A 21,705-nucleotide genomic window follows, 5' to 3' on the forward strand; every position below is an offset into this window, starting at 1 on the left:
CAGTTATACATATATATATATTCCTTTTCATATTCTTTTCCATTATGGTTTATCACAGGATATTGAATATAGTCCCCTGTGCTATACAGTTGGACCTTGTTGTTTATCCATCCTGTAGTTTGCATCTGCTAATCCCAAATCCCCAGTATATCCCTCCCCTACCCCTCCCACCTTGGCAACCACAAATCTGTTCTTTATGACAAAACAGATGTTAATTTTTAAAAATCACAAAAAATATATATTTACAACGTTGATGAACACTCTGAAGGTGCCGTGAGAGTGGGGAAGAGGGACCTCACCTAGACCACAGAGTGAGGAAGGGCTCTTAAGAGAGTGATATATGAGCTGAGATCTGAGAGATAATAGTTAACTAGGAGTGTGGGTGGCAGAGTGGGCTTGGGAAAAGCCAGCATTCCAGCTAAATGAAACTGCACGAATAAAGGACCCCAGTCAAGAGGGAACTCCATGCTTTATAGGAATTTTAAGAAGGCAAATGTGGTTGAAGTGGGTGGGCTGAGGGAGCAGTTGGCATGGGATAAGGCTGAGAAGGAGATAGTTAAGACTTTTTTGTCTTTATTCTAAGAGCAGCGAGAAGTCATTTAAGGGTTTTAAGCAGGATGATTCAACTATTCAAATATCTCGCATTTGAATTAGCTAGAGTGTTGATGTGTGCTAATTAGAATAAAAAATTTAGGTAATGCTTTAAATTAACATTATAATTTAGGAAGCTTCTTTGAAAATTATGATAGAGAAGCCTAGGGCAATTAGATGAAGGATTCTTAGGATAAATGTGGTTTTTGTAAACAGACTAGGTGCAATGGTACAAAACAAGTATTCAGGAAACAAGTATCCTTAATGTATCTCTGTAATTAATACAAAAAATTGGGTTGTAGAAAAGGATGTGTTTTTGGAGAACAGTGAAATAAAATGATATTACACATGATTGGTGTCTGTCACATTAGTTCCATTTGACAGAACACCTAAGATGAAAATTATACGTCCAGATTGACATATTATTATATTTATTTAAATGATGGATTTATTTTCTTTGTTGTACTTCTAAAACAGATTCATTTTGTAAAGAGCATTTAAATGTTGCATCTAGAAAGGTTGTTTGAGAAGCGCTGAATATTTAAAATGGTTAATAGTCATGATCATTGTCAACCATTTTCCAAAGGGACCAATCTTGAAAATCACTTTTAAGATAGAATTTATAGTAATGGTCCCTCATATTATATTAAGGAGCTTTGATCACACTGTTGGTGGGAATGTGAATGGGAACAATGTATTTTCTTTCTTTCTTTTTTAAAAAAAATTTATTTATTTTATTTAGTTTATTTTTGGCTGCCTTGGGTCTTTGCTGCTGCACGAGGGGTTTCTCTAGTTGCGGCGAGTGGCGGCTACTCTTTCTTGCGGTGCGTGGGCTTCTCACTGCGGTGGCTTCTCTTGTTGCAGAGCACGGGCTCTAGGTGCGTGGGCTCTAGAGTGCAGGCTCAGTAGTTGTGGTGCATGGGCTTAGTTGCTCCACGGCATGTGGGATCTTCCCAGACCAGGGCTCAAACCCATGTCCCCTGCATTGGCAGGCGGATTCTTAACCACTGTGCCACCAGGGAAGCCCAGGAACAATGTATTTTCAAATACAGTTTGGCCCTAAATTGTAAAGTTGAACACTTTCATTCCCAACTATCCATTAATTTAATTCTTGGCTATATATCCTAGAGAAACTTTTGCATATATGCACCAAGAGATAGTACAAAAATAATTCATGAAATCATTGATCATAATAGCAAAAAACTGGAAACTCAAATGACCAGAGAAGATGAATACATAACTTATAGATCAGTCACAAGGTGGAGTATTATATAGCAGTGAAATGTTTGAATTATATGGAAGGATCTAGAAATATAACATTGAGTGAAAAAACAAGTACCAGAGGACTATATACAGTAGGGTACCCTTTTATAAAGCTCAAAACCAAGCAAAACTAAAAAATATATTAATTATGGATGCAGACATATGTGATGATATTATTTTTAAAAAGGCAAAGGGATGATAAAATGCAAAACTCAGGCTAGTAGCTACCTGTGGAGGACAGGTAGGGAGGTGGCATAGGGAAAGAACTCCTAGGTTAGTGCAAAGATTGGTCACAGTCCAGTTTTAGGTCAGCTTTATGGGTGTAGTACTCATGGTTGTTGTGCTTCATAACAATACTTTCATGCACTCTTTTGTATGTCTAGTTTAAAAGGTTATACATATATGGATGTATGTTGATAGAATAATAGTAAGAGTCCTACTTAATACTCAGTACATATTTATATGCAGATGGCAGGAACAATTTAAGAATACAAATCAAACTGGTAATTGGGAAATTTTAAAATGTGCAGAGAATTTCTCTCTATATAAAGGATTCATTTAAAATTTATTTCAGGGAATTTTTATTACATTCATCATTCAGAGGCTCAGCTGACATATATGATTTTTATAACTTTGCAATAGGTGGCAAAAACAAAAAGAAATGAGGACATCATGGATCACCATCACACTAGAACATAGATTTGTTATCAAACTGTTATAAAGATTTCTTGAACCTAAGAGCTACAACTCTGAAATTTTTTCTGAAAATACACCATATTTTATGTTCTTTATATACTCGCAAGGTTGACATGAGTTAATTGCATAGTTGAAAATGGTAATTACCTGGTAACTATTTACCACTATTATTGTATCTCATGAAAGCCTAGGATTGCAATTAGCTCTCTGTTCATTACCATGTCACTTGTAATGGTAAAGTATTTGCATAATGTACATTCTATGGTAATCTTTTCTTCCCTCTGAAATTCAGATAGCATTTTACTTTAGCAACAAATCTTTTAGACTTCTACGTCAAGATGAAGGACAGTTTACTTGCACTTGTCTTCTGCCCCGCAAATATCCTTGATGGGTGAGGTAAATACTCATTATCCCAAAGGTTTAAGTCAGAATTGTGGAAAAAGAACCCATGTATTCTTTTTGAGATTTCTATAACAGAGATCTACTGAAATGTTACTAGAAAAGTATAAAAATTAGACTAATCATCTCGGTGTCATTGAGCAATCAATGGATGTTAGGGTACTGAATTTGTGGTCAGAAGAACTGAGTTTGAGATTCCAATTTTATATTTGCTGAATTATGATAATCATTTAACATCTTTGTGCCTCACTTTCCTTGAATTTATAAACAGAGATAACAGCTCCCCTGTCTTCTTACAATCCCTCCCAAGGAATATGCAAATGTTTGTCACTAGAGGAAGGTCTTTTTTATTTCTCATACATATTAAAATTCACAGGGGGAGGAATAAATTGGGAGATTGGGATTGACATATACACACTACTATATATAAAATAGGTAACTAATAAGGACCTACTGTATAGCACAGGGAACACTACTCAATACTCTGTAATGGCCTATATGGGAAAAGAATCTAAAAAAGAGTGGATATATGTACATGGATAAATGTATATGCATAACTGATTCACTTTGCTGTACACCTGAAACTAATACAACATTGTAAATCAACTATACTACAATAAAAATGAAAAAAAAAGACCTAAGGTTCAAATAATAATTATTTCCTAAAGGGTCTCAGTTCTGTCATACAATAAACAATGGATTTATAAAGATTAAAAAATTCACAGTAAACTATAACAAAAAGCTCATTTAGGGTGTTTAAGAAATCACTATGAAACTAGATTAATTTCTTAATAGAAATAAGAAAATGCCTATAGGGTCTGCTTGAAAAATAATTTTATTGATTTTCACACAAATGAACTATTTAGATGTAAATGTCAAAGCAAATCTCCACAGAATCTGCAGGATATCTAGATTTATTAATCAAGTCAAGCCCTCCTTTTGTTATTTAACCTCCAGAGACCAGTGTGGTCCTTTCTCTTCTTTATTTAGGTATGGAAGAAACAGAAGTCATGCCTCTCATGAATATTCGCTGCTATCGTCAATGCAGTAATGTTGTGGACAGGCTGGATTGACCCCTAGGTTTGGAATTTTTCTACCCCAGGGCCTGGTTTGACTTGTAGTTTTGAAGTCTTGATCAGCTTATCTGCAAGTTGCCTTTGCCACAGAGAAACAGATTCATGTACAGAGAGACTGATAATGCACCCTAAATCCATTTGCTAATTTACAGTAAGAAATATCATAAACTTATCTTCATAACACTAATGCATTACTTTGCTTTATAGTTCCTAACCTTTGAATTCATTAGCTCATTTTGGAACCTCATCACTTAATGACTTTTGAACAGAATGATCTCATTTGTTTATTTTTTTGTTTTTTGTTTTTAAACGAAGGGGCAATCTTTTTTTTAATTAATTAATTTATTTTTGACTGCATTGGGTCTTCGTTGCTGCGTGCTGGCTTTCTCTAGTTGCGGCGAGCAGGGGCTACTCTTCGTTGTGGTGCGCAGGCTTCTCATTGCGGTGGCTTCTCTTGTTGCAGAGCAACGGCTCTAGACGCGTGGGCTTCAGTAGTTGCGGCTTGCGGGCTCAGTAGCTGTGGCTTAGTTGGCTTAGTTGTGGCTTAGCACATGGGCTTAGTTGCTCCGCAGCATGTGGGATCTTCCCGGACCGGGGGCTCGAACCCGTGTCCCCTGCATTGGCAGGTGGATTCTTAACCACTGCACCACCTGGAAAGTCCCGATCTCATTTATTTCTAAACTGCTTATTTTCTCTATTTATCAGGTGGAAAATACCAAAAAGTGCAAAGTAGAACAGGAGACCATATCTTAGTTGTCAAAAATAACACGCTGTTAACATTTCTTCACATTACCTTCCTTTTCTATGCCTATGTATATAATTGAGATCATATTGTACATGCCATTTAAATGTCAAAGTTTTTTTTTCTGGTTAAGATGACAATCTATGACTTTTGTAAAAACTTTGGAAAAGTTGTAGAAAACAGATAAAAGCTCAAATCAGAAAATGAAAAACACATAGTTTATTACTGTAGTTAACCATCGTTAACATCTTGGTGTATTTCCTTCCAGTGTTTTACTCCTTTTAATTTATTTTTATTTTTTTTTAAACTTAGTCGGGATCACTCCAAAGCAGGAATGTTTGGGGAGACAGCCTCTGGCTGGGCTGGGAATCAGGCAGCCTCTATTCTCGAGTCTAGCGAACTGGAAGCTGCAGATCAGCACTCTTCTTCCCGGACAGGGGTAGCAAGAGTGAATATTTTCCTTTAAAGCTCACTTGTTTCCGTACTCTAAGCTGATTTGTACATTTTTCTCTTTTCCCCCCAGCATCTTCAAGGTCACCGACACCTGCCCCATGCTTCAACAAGTTATCCTTGATGGCTTCTGGAAGCCCATTCACTTCTGCTTAACGAAAGACTCCTGCCCCCATTTCACCTTCTCCTGAGGTGACTGAGGAGGTGGTAGGAGGCCGCTAGTTCGGAGCTTCAAAGGGACCTGCAAACCTGAACAGCGGAGTCGGAGCCCTAGCCCCGCCGCAGGGTCAGGAGCGCCCGGGGGCTCCACTAGGAGGCTCCGTGTCTCTCTATGGAAGGGTTGCGACCCGGGAAAGCCTTCGTGGTTAAGTCCTCGCTCCAGGGGCGTGTAGCTCGCAGAGAGGCCAGCCCAGCCTCATCGCTACCGAGGTTATCATCAGAGCGCACCTCCACGTGGCTCTGTGTCCTCACATCCCGCTGCTCTCGGGAGGTCTTTTCTCGTCGCGAGGTGTTTAGGGCCGACGCTCGCTCTCAGCCTCTCGGGAGATTCCGGCAGCCCTCTGTCCCAGAAAACCAAGGGTCCGAGCTCTCTGCCTCGCTTTGCGAGCCAGGAGAAATGCGTCCCTTCTCGCTTGCCTTATGCTGGGCGACGCGGGGACCGCACTACCGTGCTGCCAGCCGGAGGGGGAGACGCTCACGTGCGGCCCTCTGTTTTCCAGCCGGTAGCAGTGGATCCCGCGAAACCACCGTTCAGCCTACCAGGGTCAGTATTATATTGTCCTGAGAGCTCGCACAAGAGGCAGACAAGACCATCCACTCGAGCTCGGCTGCAGACGCGCCCTTTCCCTCCCCCCTCGGTTCGTCCGGACCGCCCGCAGTTGCAAGCGCGCCAGCCGCCGCCGATTTGCCTCGGCCTTTGACAGCTCGGCCCGAGCACCTCCGGGCCTCGAGTCCCGGCTCAAGGGGCGGGGCGAGGCGGGGCGAGCGAGCGCTGGGCGGGGCGAGCGCGAGCGGCGGCGCTAGGAGGGAGCGCCCGATCCCAGCACAGCCAAGCAGAGCGGAGCGGAGCGGAGCTGGGAGGTGCTGCGGCGAGGCAGGCAGAGCCCGGCCGGCCGCCTGCGGCTCTGCGCCGATCGTGCTGCGTCCCCGGGCTCCGCGTATCCCCGCCTCTGCCCAGGCTCCCGCAAAACTTTTATTCTCTGGGGCCCCCTGGGTGTCTGAAGGACTCGGAGAGCTCGGCCCGCTCTGCGCTCCCCTGCGGCGGCGACCAAGGGGACGTGCATCCCTCACCCGCGGGTCTCTAGCGCCTCGCGCCTCTTCACCTGCCGATCGCTCCCCGGAGCAGCGAGGGGGCACCCGCGGAGGCGCCGCGCGGGCGGCAGCGCCCCGGAACTCTCCCGCCCACCGCAGCAGACCCGCCCGGCGCAACTTTAACTTGATTTCTCTCGTCCAGCCCCGGCACCCGCGACTGCTGCTGCCACCGCCGGCGTCTCGGCAGCCGCTGCCTCACAAAGGGGCGTAGGGAGGGGAGGCGGCGCGGGCGGCGGGCTCAGACGTCTGTGTGCTGGGCGCGGGCCTCCGGGCCGCAGAGGCCGGGAGACAAAAGGGAAACTGCCTCTGTTCACCGTGCGGGCTCGGAGCTGCCTGCTCGTCCGTCTCCCGCCCGGCTCCGTGAGCCTCCTCCCCCTAACCCTCGGCTGCTGCTCCGCCTCCCTCCCCGCGGGCTGTCCCCGCAGTGCTCCGGGACCCGGCGAGCTTTCGGGGCGCGCGTCGCTGCTGGTGGTTGGGGCTCTAGTGATAATAAATGATAGAGGATACAATGACTTTGCTGTCTCTACTGGGTCGCATCATGCGCTACTTCTTGCTGAGACCTGAGACGCTCTTCCTGCTGTGCATCAGCTTGGCGCTGTGGAGTTACTTCTTCCACACGGACGAGGTGAAGACCATCGTCAAGTCCAGCCGGGACGCCGTGAAGATGGTGAAGGGCAAGGTGGCCGAGATAATGCAGAACGACCGACTGGGAGGGCTCGATGTGCTGGAGGCCGAGTTTTCCAAGACCTGGGAATTCAAGAGCCACAATGTGGCCGTGTATTCCATCCAGGGCCGGAGAGACCACATGGAGGACCGCTTTGAAGTTCTTACGGACCTAGCCAATAAGACGCATCCGTCCATCTTCGGGATCTTCGACGGGCACGGGGGCGAGGTAGGAGTTCTCTGGGGCTTTGTTTGAGTGTGTGTGTGTGTGTGTGTTTGTGTATGTGTAAACAACAGGACGTGGTGTGCGTGTTGGGTAGCACCTGAGTGCGAGGGGCGTGGTGATGACCTGGTGTCGGGCTGGACAAAGCCACTAGTTCCAAACGTGGCCAAGTTGCCAGAAACACCGCGGGATCCAGGCCTCTTGTACTGAGGGTCCAGTGTGGGGGAGGAAGGGTCATCCATAACCTATTTCGTGCCTCATAATTTATTAGGTTTCCCAAGGCCAGAGCCCAGCAAATGACTGTGTTAGATTTGCTGGGAGAGTTAACGGTTTCTACAGTGAACTTTGGCCCAGGGCCTCAGCGCCCCTGTTCTGGGGTTTGAGGCCGAGCTAGGCGCAAAGAAGGAAGAAATCTTTGATTCTCGTTAGGAGAAAGATAAAATCTGCAGAGCCGAATCAGTGAGGACTTAGTAAGGGTGAAGGAAGCTCTGACTCCTTTCCAGCTCTTTCGCCCTGAGGAGGAACCCGAGGGGCAGCGCTGCGCTTCTTCCCAATTCCATTAACTTTGCAAGTGCAATCCGGCCACTTGACAGCAGCGCTTCGCTGGCCGCCTGCTTTTAGCTGGATCGAGGCACGGGACCGAGATGCCTCTGGCCTTTGCAGAGGTGGCAATCCCCGCAGAGGTAGCGGTGCCCAGATCTCACCCCTGCGCCCTGGCCGGCGTGGGACGCAGACGTCTCTCTGCTTCTAAATTCCTTTATTTGGGGTTCATGTGGGAGCAAGAGATGGTTAGAGGCCGGTTCAAGTCCGTCTCCCGCATTTCTGCGGCACCCTGATTGCTTGTCGGGGCTCAGATTTCCTGGAGGTCGGGGCTAGAGTTGGCTTTGGTCCTTGGACATCGGCCCAGGCGAAGTGAGTGGCAAATGTGGCTCCAGAGCGGTGCTCCAAAGAGTAGCAGGCCAGCCACCCCATCTCTCTAAACTTGGCAGTTTGGAAAAGAGTTTCATTGCTGCATACTTTTTTTTTTTTTTTTTTTTTTTGCTATACGCGGGCCTCTCACTGTTGTGGCCCCTCCCGTTGCAGAGCACAGGCTCCGTATGCGCAGGCTCAGCGGCCATGGCTCACGGGCCCAGCCGCTCCATGGCATATGGGATCTTCCCGGACCGGGGCACGAACCCGTGTCCCCTGCATCGGCAGGCGGACTCTCAACCACTGTGCCACCAGGGAAGCCCCATACTTTTTTTTTTAAAGCATACTTTCTTACTCCCCGCACCCCCTCTTCACCACCCCTTCTTCATCATTTCCTCCTCCCCCCGCCCCCTCCTCCCATCCAACTTTCCCCCCTCTATTCTCTTGCCGCTTCTGGTCTCTGGGTGGGCTGTAGGGTATATCATTCTCTTTCAAGCTTGTTCTTTGGACTTTACTTTGGGTGAACATTGAGAACGCTCTCAACTGGGTATCTTAACTGCATTCTCTCTTTGATACAAGGTCACTTCACCCAACCCTCTGCTAATCTTTCCCACATACTGTATGTACCTACCTGGTAGAACCAACTTTGCCAGGAATGGCAAACTTGATTGGAACATTTATTTGGTAGAGCTGAAATCAGTTTTTGCTATCTTCCATCCACCCTAGCCCTTTCTATATTCTGTGTTTCAAAACGAAGGTTTCTCACTGATTGTAAATTTGTAGCCTCTTGTGTAGTATGGGGTTCTTTCCTTTCTCCTTGGGTAGGTGAAAGCTGTGAAGTTAATTGAGGGAAGGGACGCTGTGTATTTGGGTAAAAAACATATCTGAAAGATAAGGTTGCCAATATAATGGCTGATCTGTTTTCTGGCCTGAGTCAGAATGTCTGTATTTTCATTTTATGTGCCTCGACTGTTGTAAATCATTTAATAAAGCTTATATTTATTATATACTTTACATTAAAATTGTTGGCAGATGATGATCTGATTCTTGTATTAGAAAGTACAGTTTTATTCTTAACTTAAAGGTCTGGATGTAGTATTAATGTTGTGAAACTCTGGGTTGTGCTCGTCAGGGTGTGCTGTATTGGCATGTTTTGAGCCTGCACATGTAAGTGAATGGGTATTTTAAAATTTTCTTCTAAGCTGATATTCTAAAACATGAATATTGAAGACTCCAACAGATTTCAGGTTAAAAAATTTCCAGTATTCTGGCAAATGTACCATTCAGAAAAGGGACATGCGAAGTGCTTTTATTTAACTAAAAATATTTTACATGTATAGGGCTTTTTGTTAAATTTTTAAATAATAAAGGAGATCATCATTGTTAGCTAAACTATGAAATGAGTTTCATTGTGCCTTATATTAAAAAGCTTGCTGTTTGCAAAATAATTAATATTATCAGTACCCTGAAAAACAGAACAATTGTTCTGTCTGTAACATCCTACAGTGCATAGCCAGTTCATTCATTCTGGCTTTGTTTTAGGGCAAAATAAGGAGTTATAAAAAAGGCTATTTAATTGCTATTGGGAATGTGATGACAAATAATCTTAGGTATTTCTCTCTTCCTTTTTCTTTCATTCAAAGAAAATCCAACCATCTAATTCTTGTCTTCTGTGTTGTTTAGCTTCTTTAATATTCACCAGAGGAGGGTGCCACTGTTTGATTTTGGTGTAGATGATAGTTATCACCTTTCAGAAAAGAGGAAGCTTTTTCTGAACTCTCTACATACACATATATGTAGAGAGTAGTAGTAGTGTGGTATGGAAGATGATGAGGAATTTAATTTTATTCCTAATAATTCAAACTAATAAGATAGGCTATTAAAAATCAGGACCCATGTACAATGGTAGTGCTTTTAGATACAGAAGGAACCTAAGCTACCTTGTATATCTATTTCATTCTGTTTTTTAGATGAGATGTTTATTGATGGCAGGAGAAGTTGTGCCCTTCCTTGCATGGCTTATTCAAGGCCTTCAGTTTGATAAGCTTTATATTAAACCAGTGGACAAATTAGTTTGCATATTTACATAGGTAAATAGATAGCACCCTAGGGATACAGAGGTGAATGAGACATGATTCCCATTCTCAGAAAGTTTCAGTGTGGTGAGAGAGATAGACCTGTGTACCAGAAATTATAGTCATTGTGTGCTTAGGGTGTTACTGGAATACTGAAGAGGGTCATTTAAATCAAATTGGAAGGTGCGAGGCCCTGGGAAAGACACCTTGAAGGCATCATTTACTGCAAGTGGTAGCGGTGTAAGGTTAAAAGTGTAGGCTTTGAATCTGTGCTCTGCCTTAAACTAGCTGTGACCTTGGGCAAGTTGCTTAAGCAGCTTTATCTGGGAGTTTTTAATCTGAAAAATACGGATAATAATGCATGTGAGGTTCACTGTCATCAGTTGTATTAATACCCTATCTAGAAAATACTTGATGGAGAGAAGGATGTGGAAGAAGAAAGCTTAGAGACCAAGAAGTCTGTAGTGTTGGGGCAACAGTATCCAAGGGAAGGAAGGAGACTCTACACATGAAAGCCACAACTTTGATCACTAGAAAGGTGTATGTTGGATATAGATAACTCATTAGGTATCCACTGAACTCTCTATCACTGTTTGTTCTAACTTCCGGTGAACTGATTGTTAATTTAGGATTCCAGGTATCCTAGCATTGGGGAAGTAGCATCCTGGCTTCAGGTGCAAATTTTCTGATTAGTGAAAAGGAATATTCTTTATGATTAATTGATAAATTGGTATTCTGGCTTGTACTTCAGCCTCTTCTGAGTTGTTAACATGAGTTAGTTCTCTTGAGTCTGTTCAACTGTGTATTTTTGACAAAGCTATGTTCAACTGTGTATTTTTGACTAAGCTATGTCTCCAGACTTGTTATGCTGAGAATCAGACTCTGGATGGCTGTGACTTCCAGATGGATGATAGCTTAATGAGCCATGTTTTTTTTAGAGGTGCTATGGGCCAGCTTCCTTACTTGATTCCCTTGGGCCCTTGATAACATTCCAACCACCATACTATGGGTGGATGGTTGAAAGTGTGTGTGTGTGTGTGTGTGTGTGTGTGTGTCTAAAGCTATGGCAGTGACTCTTTTGCTGTATAATGAAAATTAAAATAACAAAAAGGAAAAAAATAGCTTAGATTGTATCAACTAATGTGGAAAGGTTATTTTTTAAATTACAAAATACTGTCTATCTAAGAAAATTGTTTTTGGTGCTTATCTATAATTTTTATCCAAAGGCAAAATGTGTTTTTTGTTTTAAACTTTTTATATTAGCTAGAAGAAATATCACTGACCGTTTGAGGCACCTTTGTCAATGTTCATGGCTGAAACTTATATAGAAGAATGATTGTTATGTGTTCTATATGCTTATGGACATTACTGTATTAAAGGTCATATACCATTGTATCATAAAATTGACACACAACTTGGCCAGCAGTTTAAGCTTAGAGTTCCACACTTCGCATCAGAGAGAAGTTATACTTCTGGTGCTTGTCAGGGGCTATAGTCTTTAGGCTTAGCACTTCTCAGAAGCTCAGAAGACAAACTGCTTATGGAGGATATATACCGTCTAGTTCTTTAGATGAGTGGTTCTTAACTTTTCTTGAGTCATGCTTCTCTTTGAGGATGTTATGAAACTACCGACATATCCCCCAGAAAAATGGACATGAGCACATAAAGTTTTGTTTATAATTTCAAAGAGAATTAGATGCCTGAAGCCTCTGGATTTTAGGTTAGTCTAGATAGAATAAAATCTGTCTCTGATAAATCTAGACCTGCAGGGAGCTGTGTACCTGGACTCCACCTTGCCCTGATTGCCTTCCTCTTCCTTCCTCTCTGTCATTTTGCATTTATTGACTTGTGTGCTGGCATTTGTTTGTGAGGATTGTTATGAGGGATGGTCTCCCAAAGCTCTCTGACAAATCAACTTTAGAGATGTCACTGAGGACTTTATTTGTTACAGTATATAATATCCTCTTTATGAGGACCAAGGAAGAGAGAGTTCTCTAGGAGCTTTTTGTTTTTATCTTAAGGATGCTGAATCATGTAACTGATTGGATCATCCTGTGTTTGTTGGCTGCCAGAAGTGTTAGAGCCAAACCTCTGACCTACCTCTAGCAAGTGTGCAGAATTTTATTAATTTGGTACATGAACCTCACTCCCAGGACAGCTTATATTTCCTACATTTAGTTTTCCTTTGTCCCATTTTTCTCTTTCTCGTCTTAGATATGTCATTTTATCTTGTGGTGTATGTATTTATGTAAGTTATGTAAGTTTCATTGGCTCCTCTCTGAAATAAGATATACTACTTCCAAATAAATAAATTATGAGTGTCATAATGAATGATCTGCCTTCCAGACGTTACAACTGACGTTAGTAAATGTTGGGCTCCCACATCACTGATGTACAAGAAGCCTGTAGATTTAGTGTGGACAAATGCCTTATGGTTTAAGAGAAAATTCAGGTTATTTTGGTTTAAAATGGCACATTAACATTTCGGCCCCAAAAGGGGGAGGCACTTTACATTTTTTAAAAAAATTAATTAATTAATTTTATTTTTATTTATTTTTGGCTGCGTTGGGTCTTTGTTGCTGTGCACGGGCTCCCTAGTTGAGATGAGCGGGGGCCTTCTCATTGCGGTGGCTTCTCTTGTTTCGGAGTACAGGCTCTAGGCGTGGGCTTCAGTAGTTGTGGTGCACAGGCTTATTTGCTCTGTGGCATGTGGGATCTTCCCGGACCAGGGCTTGAACTTTTGTCCCCTGCGTTGGCAGGCGGATTCTTAACCACTGCACCACCTGGAAAGCCCCGTACTTTCTCTTTAATAACCCATTCCTGTCCTGTGCTTAGCAGCTGTTTGTAGGTGAATGTAGGATCCTGACTGCTCATCATGGTGTATCTTCTCAACAGATTGTTTAGAAATTCAGTTTAATTAAACCAACATTTTCTGTATAGTCTGTGGCATAACAGAGTTATGCTCTCTGTGTTGCCCAAAGATGAATCAGTATATTCTCTGTCCTCAGGGAGCATTCCGTCTACTTGAAGAGATGGGTTTTTAAAAAATAGCAGAACTACAAGATGCAGTTGGACCACCTACAAGAGAGTGGTGGCCTGACTGAGGGAGCTTGGGGAGTCTTGGATAATTTTGAAGAGGAACTGACATTTGACTATATCCTAGCATTTCAGTAGACAGATTGGGTGGAGGGAGGATGAAAAGATGACATCACGGGTGGAAGAAAAAGTATGAAAATGGATCAGAGGAAGTAAAATGCAGTCACAGCTGGAAAAAAAGCAGGTAGCTCTATTTGTTTAGAGCAGGCTTTCCCCATATGCTGTAATCTAGAAGCCCACTCATTTTTCTTCCATATTTAAGTACCTTCTGTTTTATGATATACTTCATATTGTTTTTTATAGATTTATTTTTATAAATTTATGTATTCACTTTTGGCTGCATTGGGTCTTCATTGCTGAATGCAGGCTTTCTCTAGTTGTGGAGAGCGGGGGCTACTCTTCGTTGCGGTGCGCGGGCTTCTCATTGTGGTGGCTTCTCGTTGCGGAGCACGGGCTGTAGGTGCGTGGGCTTCAGTAGTTGTGGCACGTGGGCTCAGCAGCTGTGGCTTGCGGGCTCTAGAGCGCAGGCTCAGCAGTTGTGGCGCACCGGTTTAGTTGCTCCATGACATGTGGGATCTTTCCGGACTAGGGCTCGAACCTGTGTCCCCTGCATTGGCAGGCAGACTATCAACCACTGTGCCACCAGGGAAGTCCCATATTGTTTTTTAGATATCTATTTTTTTAAAGTTAAGTATATTTGTTTAAAAAAGAAACTTCATATCAGCACTGTGAGTAGAAAGTCCATAAAATGAAATTCTTGGCCTCCAACTTGCTGATAATCTATCTCCATCTTGATGGAGTAGAACGGTTCTAACAAAGTTCTTCTTCTAGTCTCTGGTTGCCTCTAGAGTCCTTCTGTCCCCCTCCCCTGGCTCTTTATGAACAGAAAGGTGGCTTTTAAAATTTAACTATTGACCAATTAAATTGAAGTGAGGCAGGTTGCTTGTTCCCTTCGCAGGTGGAAGGTGCCTCTGGTGATGCCACTCTTTGAGGAACCCTGGTTTGGAACAGCTTTCCACTATGTGGACTCATGTGACAGATGAGATTTCATGTGTAACACACCTCCATGGGGAACCCAGAATGATAGGCAGTTCACAGTGTTCTAGCAGAAATTCCACCCCCATTTCTAACGCAGGTACATGAGAAGACATTATAGGCATAAACCTGAATCCTTTCTAGCTTAGTTTAAAAAGTAAATAATTCATAAGTTTTTGGTACTTGAGCCATTATTGGTTACAAACTGTGACTACTTACAATGACAGGATACACAGTGACATGTGTGCTGGGACCCACAGTTGAGGAGCCTTAGCCTGGAGTTTACGGTATACCCAGGTGAGGAGTTGGAGATGCTGCTGGAACGTTTGTCAGCACTGACACTGAAAGCCACACTGAGCAGCCTGGCCCATGTGCTGTAGATATTGGAGAACCACTGGATATTTCTGAGCAAGGGAATGGCTTTTAAATCCATGCTTTAGTAATTCTGTTCCTCTAATCTACATAGAGGATTGATGTGAATGAACAAGATAGAAAGGGTGTGTGTGTGTGGGGGTGTCAATTGGGAAAGCCTGGGCCAGAGCAGTGAAGAGGAAACCCAGGGCTGTGGGCCATTGCTGGAAAGGGGGAAGGGATGAATTGGAGACCCTCTGAAGTAGTGAGACTGCTGTGGGGGTCCCCAGTGTGGCAGCATCAACATGATAGAGGGCGGTTGATAGAAGAGCAAATTTGGACAGTAGTGAGAGTAGTGTGAGTTTGGCTGTAAATTCGTTTCCCTTTTTCCCTGTATATTTAGATGTTTTTTGGGATTCATAAAATGTTTGTTGACTGTTTAGCTCCCCAATTTGTAAACCATTATTTCTGTCATACCTTATCTAAATGGATACATTTTAAAATGATGAAAATATACATTGTATGTAATATCTGATTTATTCAAATGGAAAGGCATTTATTACTATTTTACTTTGTTACCAGGAATAATTTAGGCTTTGTTATGAGGTATGGTTTTCCCAAGACTAAAAAACAACACTATATCTTCATATCTCTTAAATGATTTCATTTCCTTGACACTGCTTTTAAAATAAAAAAATATGTATATCATTCAGTCTCAGATGAAAATGTTCCCTGGGCTCTGTTCAATTTAAATGTAAGCACATATGGGGCTTCCCTGGTGGCGCGGTGGTTGGGGGTGTGTCTGCCGATGCGGGGGACGTGGGTTCGTGCCCCGGTCCGGGAGGATCCCGCGTGCCGCGGAGCGGCTGGGCCCGTGAGCCATGGCCGCTGAGACTGCGCGTCCAGAGCCTGTGCTCTGCAGCGGGAGAGGCCACAGAAGTGAGAGGCCCGCGTACTGAAAATAAATAAATAAATAAATAAATAAATAAATAAATAAATAAATAAATAAAAATAAATAAATGTAAGCACATAATTCGTCAGGGACTCAGATTTTTTTTTTTAGAAGATGTTGGGGGTAGGAGTTTTTTTTTTTTTTAATTAATTAATTAATTTATTTTTGCTGTGTTGCGTCTTCATTTCTGTGTGAGGGCTTTCTCTAGTTGTGGCAAGCGGGGGCCACTCTTCATCGCGGTGCACGGGCCTCTCACTATCGCGGCCTCTTGTTGCGGAGCACAGGCTCCAGACGCGCAGGCTCAGTAGTCGTGGCTCACGGGCCTAGTTGCTCCGCGGCATGTGGGATCCTCCCAGACCAGGGCTCGAACCCATGTCCCCTGCATTAGCAGGCAGATTCTCAACCACTGCGCCACCAGGGAAGCCCGGGACTCAGATTTTTAAAAAGGGATATTTTAATTTTGAATGTTAATACTTGAAGCATTTGTTTTATTCTTATTTCTACTTTAATCTTGAACTACTTCAGTAATATAGTTTTGTGGTTTAACTTTTATTACCATTTTAATAATCCTATTTAATAAATATGAAAGTAAATCTGCAGCAAATTAAACATATTTAAAAATAAATTAATTTTAAAATTATAAGAGTAGTATGACTCCATGATAGATAGTATAGAAAAGAAAAAAAATCACTCCAAATTTCATTATCCTGTCACATCCACTGTTATGATTTTGGTGTATTACTAGCTCGTCTTTTTTTATATGCATTTAAAATATAATTTTACATTGTTATACATATAGTTTAAATCTTGGCTTTTTTTCACTTTGTACAATCCTGTAAACCCTTAGTTATTTTGCTCCCTAATTCTTTATTATATTTCTAACGTATTTTTTTGTGATGGAGTGATATTTTACTGAATGGATATTTGATAAATTACTCAACTGCTTCCTTATTGGTATACATTTAGGTTCCTCTAACTTTTCACTGTTATAAATAACATTGTAATAAGTGTTTTTGTGCTTTTACTGTAGTTTGGATTATTTCTCCAGGGTGGGTTTCCAGAAGTGGGATTTCTGGATCAGAAGAGAAGTAAAGAAACCACTATTATTGGTAGTAATGATATTAATAATGGTTGACAATTATTGAATATGTATAATATGCCAGGTAGTGTTTAAAGTACTTTACGTATATTACCTAATTTTAATTATCATAACAATTTTTGAGGTAGGTACTGTGTTATCCACATTTTACATATGTAGAAATTAAGGCACTGAGAGGTTAAGTAATTTGCCCAAGGACTGTCCACAGTTCATAGATGGTGAAACTAGGATTTGAAACTGGGATTCAAAGTTAGAGCTATTTACCTCCAAAGCCTGTGCTATCAGTTTCTGGTTGGAGTTCTACAAATCTCATAATTTGGGCAATAAAGCGCAGATAGCATTGCTAGGTGGACCCTGCCTGGTCTTCTTGTGTTAGTCAGTAAGACTTGGTGTTTCTTCTTTGACAGTTGTGTCCCCATGTCCCTGTGACATGTTGCTCTTGAAAACTCTATGCTGGAACCTTGGTAGGTAGATCTTATAACTACCTGAGAAAGTTCTGAAGTTAAAAAAATTAGAGGTCAGAAGTCAGAGCAGGTGGTGACTCACACTTAAACAGCCGTTCTCAGCCACTCCCCTTCTTTGCTGGCAGAATCTCTAACCCACTACAGAGGATCCCTGACTTTTTTGCCTCTTGACTCATGAAAGGCTTGCATAGATGTTATGGTGGCATTAACATAGCCAGTCTCAATAAACAATAACGATTTATATTTTATTTTAAAGTGCCAAGGGCTTGACTTAAAATAAGTATGTAGGAGTGTGTGTATATTTGCATAATTTCTCTTTATGCTGAAGCACTGTTCCCCCCCCTTTTTTTGAGGGCCAAAATAATTTCCTAATACATAAATGACTGTAAATTTAAAAGAGCAAAATACTATTGTTTCATTTGTTTATTTATTTATTTATTTATTTATTATTTTTGGCTGTGTCGGGTCTTAGTTGTGGCACACAGGATCTTTCGTTGTGGTGCGCGGGCTTCTCCCTAGTTGTGGCGTGTGGGTTTTCTCTCTCTAGTTGAGGCACGCAGGCTCAGTAGTTGTGGCCCACGGCTTAGTTGCCCCGCGGCATGTGGGATCTTTGTTCCCCGATTAGGGATCGAACCCGAGTCCCCTGCACCGGAAGGTGGATTCTTTACCATTGGACCACCAGGGAAGTCCCTTTTCATTTGTTTATAATACTGAGTTGGTATGTTTAGTTTGAGTAGATGCTACGTCTTGTGTTTCCATTCCAGAAGACTACTTAATACTTTGTTCTCTTAGTCAAGCCTAGTCTTTAGTGATGGCTAGTTATAATCTGTTTTTAATATAAATCTGCAAGTTAGGCATCTCTGGGCCTGTAATCACTTGGAAAGGGTGCCTTTTTATAATTTCTACAAAAGTGTAAGTCACCATAGCAATAGGCTGTATTTCTGAGACTCACATTCTTTACTATACCGTCCATCATTGTTGCCCTCCTTGTTCTGCTCCTGTGTGAGCAGCTGACAGATAATCTGTGTGTTTTAGTTGCTAAGCCGAAGACCAGTTATCCACTGCACATTATGCAGCAAACCTTATGACTTCCCTAGAGAAGTGAATACTTATTTGCATTTCAACATTGTTGGTCATTATAAATGTGAGTGGGGCTTTAATGCCCTGTAGTAATAAATCTTAAATATTTGAAATGGTATTTTTAACAGGACAGTGTATATTCAGCACTACTCTTGGGCAGTAAAGTTTTAAACCTAAAAACATTACAAAATTTTTATTCTCTTAGTTATAGAATTGCCATAGGTCAGAAACTGTTTTATTCTGATAAGTATATACCATTTCCTTTTTAATCTAGTAAGTGCTTTCATTTCTCTTTTTAATTAAATAAATTAACTCTTAGTTAAATTAGTCACTGGACATTTTCTGGCCAATAAGCCTCTTAACTGACACTGTCAGGATTTTATAGAAATTGAGACATAGATTTCGATCATACTGTTCACCTTTTTGATCCTTAGTATAACGAGATGAATTTGCTATAAGAACTGAGTTGCACAGGTAGGTGATAAATATAACTGTCCCAGAATTTGGGATTAAGAAGTTTTTACTTCTCTTTTATTTTAACACTTAGATGTTTTTCTAAATTTCTGTTTAGAAAGAAGATAAATTTTCTCTTTAGATAGGCCTGGCAGGGATCTTGAATTGTCATGTAATCCAAATATAGTGCCTAAGACTTCACAGCTACATGAATAATCTATTTTTAAAGACTTTCATCAAGGAGATTCCACATTGGTCCTGGAGAATTTTTTTCTCTATAATCGTCTCAGGAAAATCGTCTTTATATGTGAACTACATCCCTTTGGTTTAAGCCTATTTCTTTTAGTCTGGCCTCAACAGAGATAATTTAGGATTAAGTTGTTACCATTTGTAAATCAGTAAGATTATGGTAATCAAATATCTCCTCCCCCCATATTAAATAGGTACATCAAATTTACGGGAGAAGTACTCATCTCAGAAAAAGGAGATACAGGATAATTTCAACCGAAGACAGAATAATGTTTCCAGATAATCAATAATGCCTCCTTTCTGTAAAGAGCTAGTTTGGCAATAAACGAAATGTCCTCTTCCAGTTTTACAGATTGACTGGTTTTGTCTTTTATGTCCATTGTCAGAGACTTAAATGCTTCAGCTGGAGTAAATTTGAGCTGCATATCTAGGTGGTGCATTATTTGGAAGTTTTTGGTTGCAAGTGACAGAATACTCAAGTAGAAGCAGCTTAAACTCTGGGGACATTTATTATCTCACATAACAAATGGCCTGGAAGTACGTGTTTCCAAGGTCGGTTAATTCAGCAGCTCAGTGACTTCAAGTCTTCATATAACTACATCCAGAGACATGAAAAAGAAACTGTACCTGTCCTGCATTCTTAAAGCCTGAGGAAAACCTTCCTAGAAACTACCCCTCACATCTCCTAGGCCAGAATTGTGTCCGTGTCTAAACCAATGGCTTGGCCATGGGAATACCATCACCATGCTGATGAACTCTGACCCAACATAATTCACCCCATGTCTGGGGAGGAGCCCAGCTGCCTCTGGAGGTCATGACAGCCTAGAAAGGTGAATGAAACTAGAGTTTTGTTATCTAGAAGAAAGGGAAGTGGGAATGTTTGTTGGTTGGGCCCCACAGGTGGGAAGGGGGCTCAGAGAAGTTAGCCTGGAACATTTCTTGTCTACACATTCTCAACCTCGTTGAAGAATGTTGCTGTAAAGTATATAACACTGACAAGGCCGGGGGGAAATTTAGAAGACTTTAGAAAAGGATAAACCATCTTATTTTCGAATTGGCTTAGGGGTGACTTTGCCTGGAAGCTGAGATATAAATTTGGTATTTTAGGGTTCCAGGAAGTCTTGAAAAACTATGAGGAGGTAGTTTCCTAAATAATTCAGGTTTTCTCTCTGTTCTCTGTAAAGACACAACAAGGAGGGACCTGGGTGTTTGGAGAGTAACAGGTGTTTTTTTTTCTCTAATATATGACTGTGTGTTCAGTATAGTTAATGCTATTGATAAATGTGGAAGTATCACAGCTGGTCTTTTGTTGGCTATCCATTTCTATTTTACCATCTTCCTGTTTCAGAAAATGAATTTGGTCAAATTCAGTAGGATTTTTGTCCCTTAATTATTAAATGTCATTAAGTTTTATTATTTTGTTTAAAAATATTTGAATCAGGCCAAGGAGAGGAGATTCCTGGGAGGTTCAAAATTTTGTACACATTTTAGAGCAGGGCATTCTGGCACTGGTCTCGGCTACAGGGAGAAGGGAGGGCATTAAAATCTTCAGGTTTTTCTGTAGGACAAATGAATGCACTTGGAATAAATTCTGTGTGTGCCTATAGAGTACTCATCTTACCTCTCCTGCTATAAATTGATTACAACAAGGACATCTTTTTGTTGTTTTCCTGACTGATTATTGCCAGTCAGTAGAAGTACTTACTGAGTAAACTTCCCATTTAATTTTAGTAGCTTTTCTGGTGATTCATTCACTACATTTTTTCCCCCATAAAGATATGCAATCATATTGTCTACAAATAATGTACTTGTGTCTCCTACTTTCTTTTTTTTTTTTTTTGCGGTACACGGGCCTCTCACTGTTGTGGCCTCTCCCACTGCGGAGCACAGGCTCCGGACGCACAGGCTCAGCAGCCATGGCTCGCGGGCCCAGCCGCTCCGCGGCATGTGGGATCTTCCCAGACCAGGGCACGAACCCGTGTCCCCTGCATCGGCAGGCGGACCCTCAACCACTGCGCCACCAGGGAAGCCCCTCCTACTTTCTAAATAGTTATACTTTTTGTTTTTGTTTCCTGCCTCAATGGACTAGTTAGAATAGAACAATGTTCTGTAATACTCATGATAGTGGGTGTTATCATGTTTTTGTATTTGAGATTATTTAAAAAGTTTGAGATGAGGGGAATGTGAAATGGCTTCAGTTTATGGACAATAGGGCTAAATTTTCTTTACTGATATAATGAAAGATGAAAACCAATGGTAAAGTAAGAGCCAAAGAAGAAAGGATATTCTAGGGATAGTAATATAGAGAATGAACAGTCACAAGAAAGGACTAGAACTGAGTGTAGATATGATGCTGAAAGCCAGAGTGCATTGATTACATGAAACAAAGAACACTGTCTTTTCTTCTTTGGGGAAAAAATTGTCATCACTAGGTCCATCTCATGAAAATGTCCTAGGAAGCATTAGTAGTCTAAACAATAGGCATAGTGTGTGACCTACAGGATACTGCTTCTGCAGGTTGTGGAAGA

At 41.8% G+C, this 21,705-nt stretch overlaps 1 protein-coding gene across 1 annotated transcript in view; it reads left to right on the forward strand.

Moving 5' to 3' along the window:
* The first annotated feature begins 6,204 nt into the window (after positions 1 to 6,204).
* The window catches only part of PPM1L (protein phosphatase, Mg2+/Mn2+ dependent 1L), a 322,971-nt gene continuing 307,470 nt past the window's right edge, over positions 6,205 to 21,705 (forward strand). Inside the window, exon 1 of the mRNA XM_081235042.1 lies at positions 6,205 to 7,420. Within this exon, the coding sequence (XP_081091168.1) occupies positions 7,022 to 7,420 (399 nt within the window). The 5' untranslated portion in view covers positions 6,205 to 7,021. The remainder of the gene's footprint in view (positions 7,421 to 21,705) is intronic.

This window comes from Mesoplodon bidens (genome assembly GCF_964165515.1).
Source record: "Mesoplodon bidens genome assembly, chromosome: 5".
NCBI classification, from domain to species: Eukaryota; Metazoa; Chordata; class Mammalia; order Artiodactyla; family Ziphiidae; genus Mesoplodon; species Mesoplodon bidens.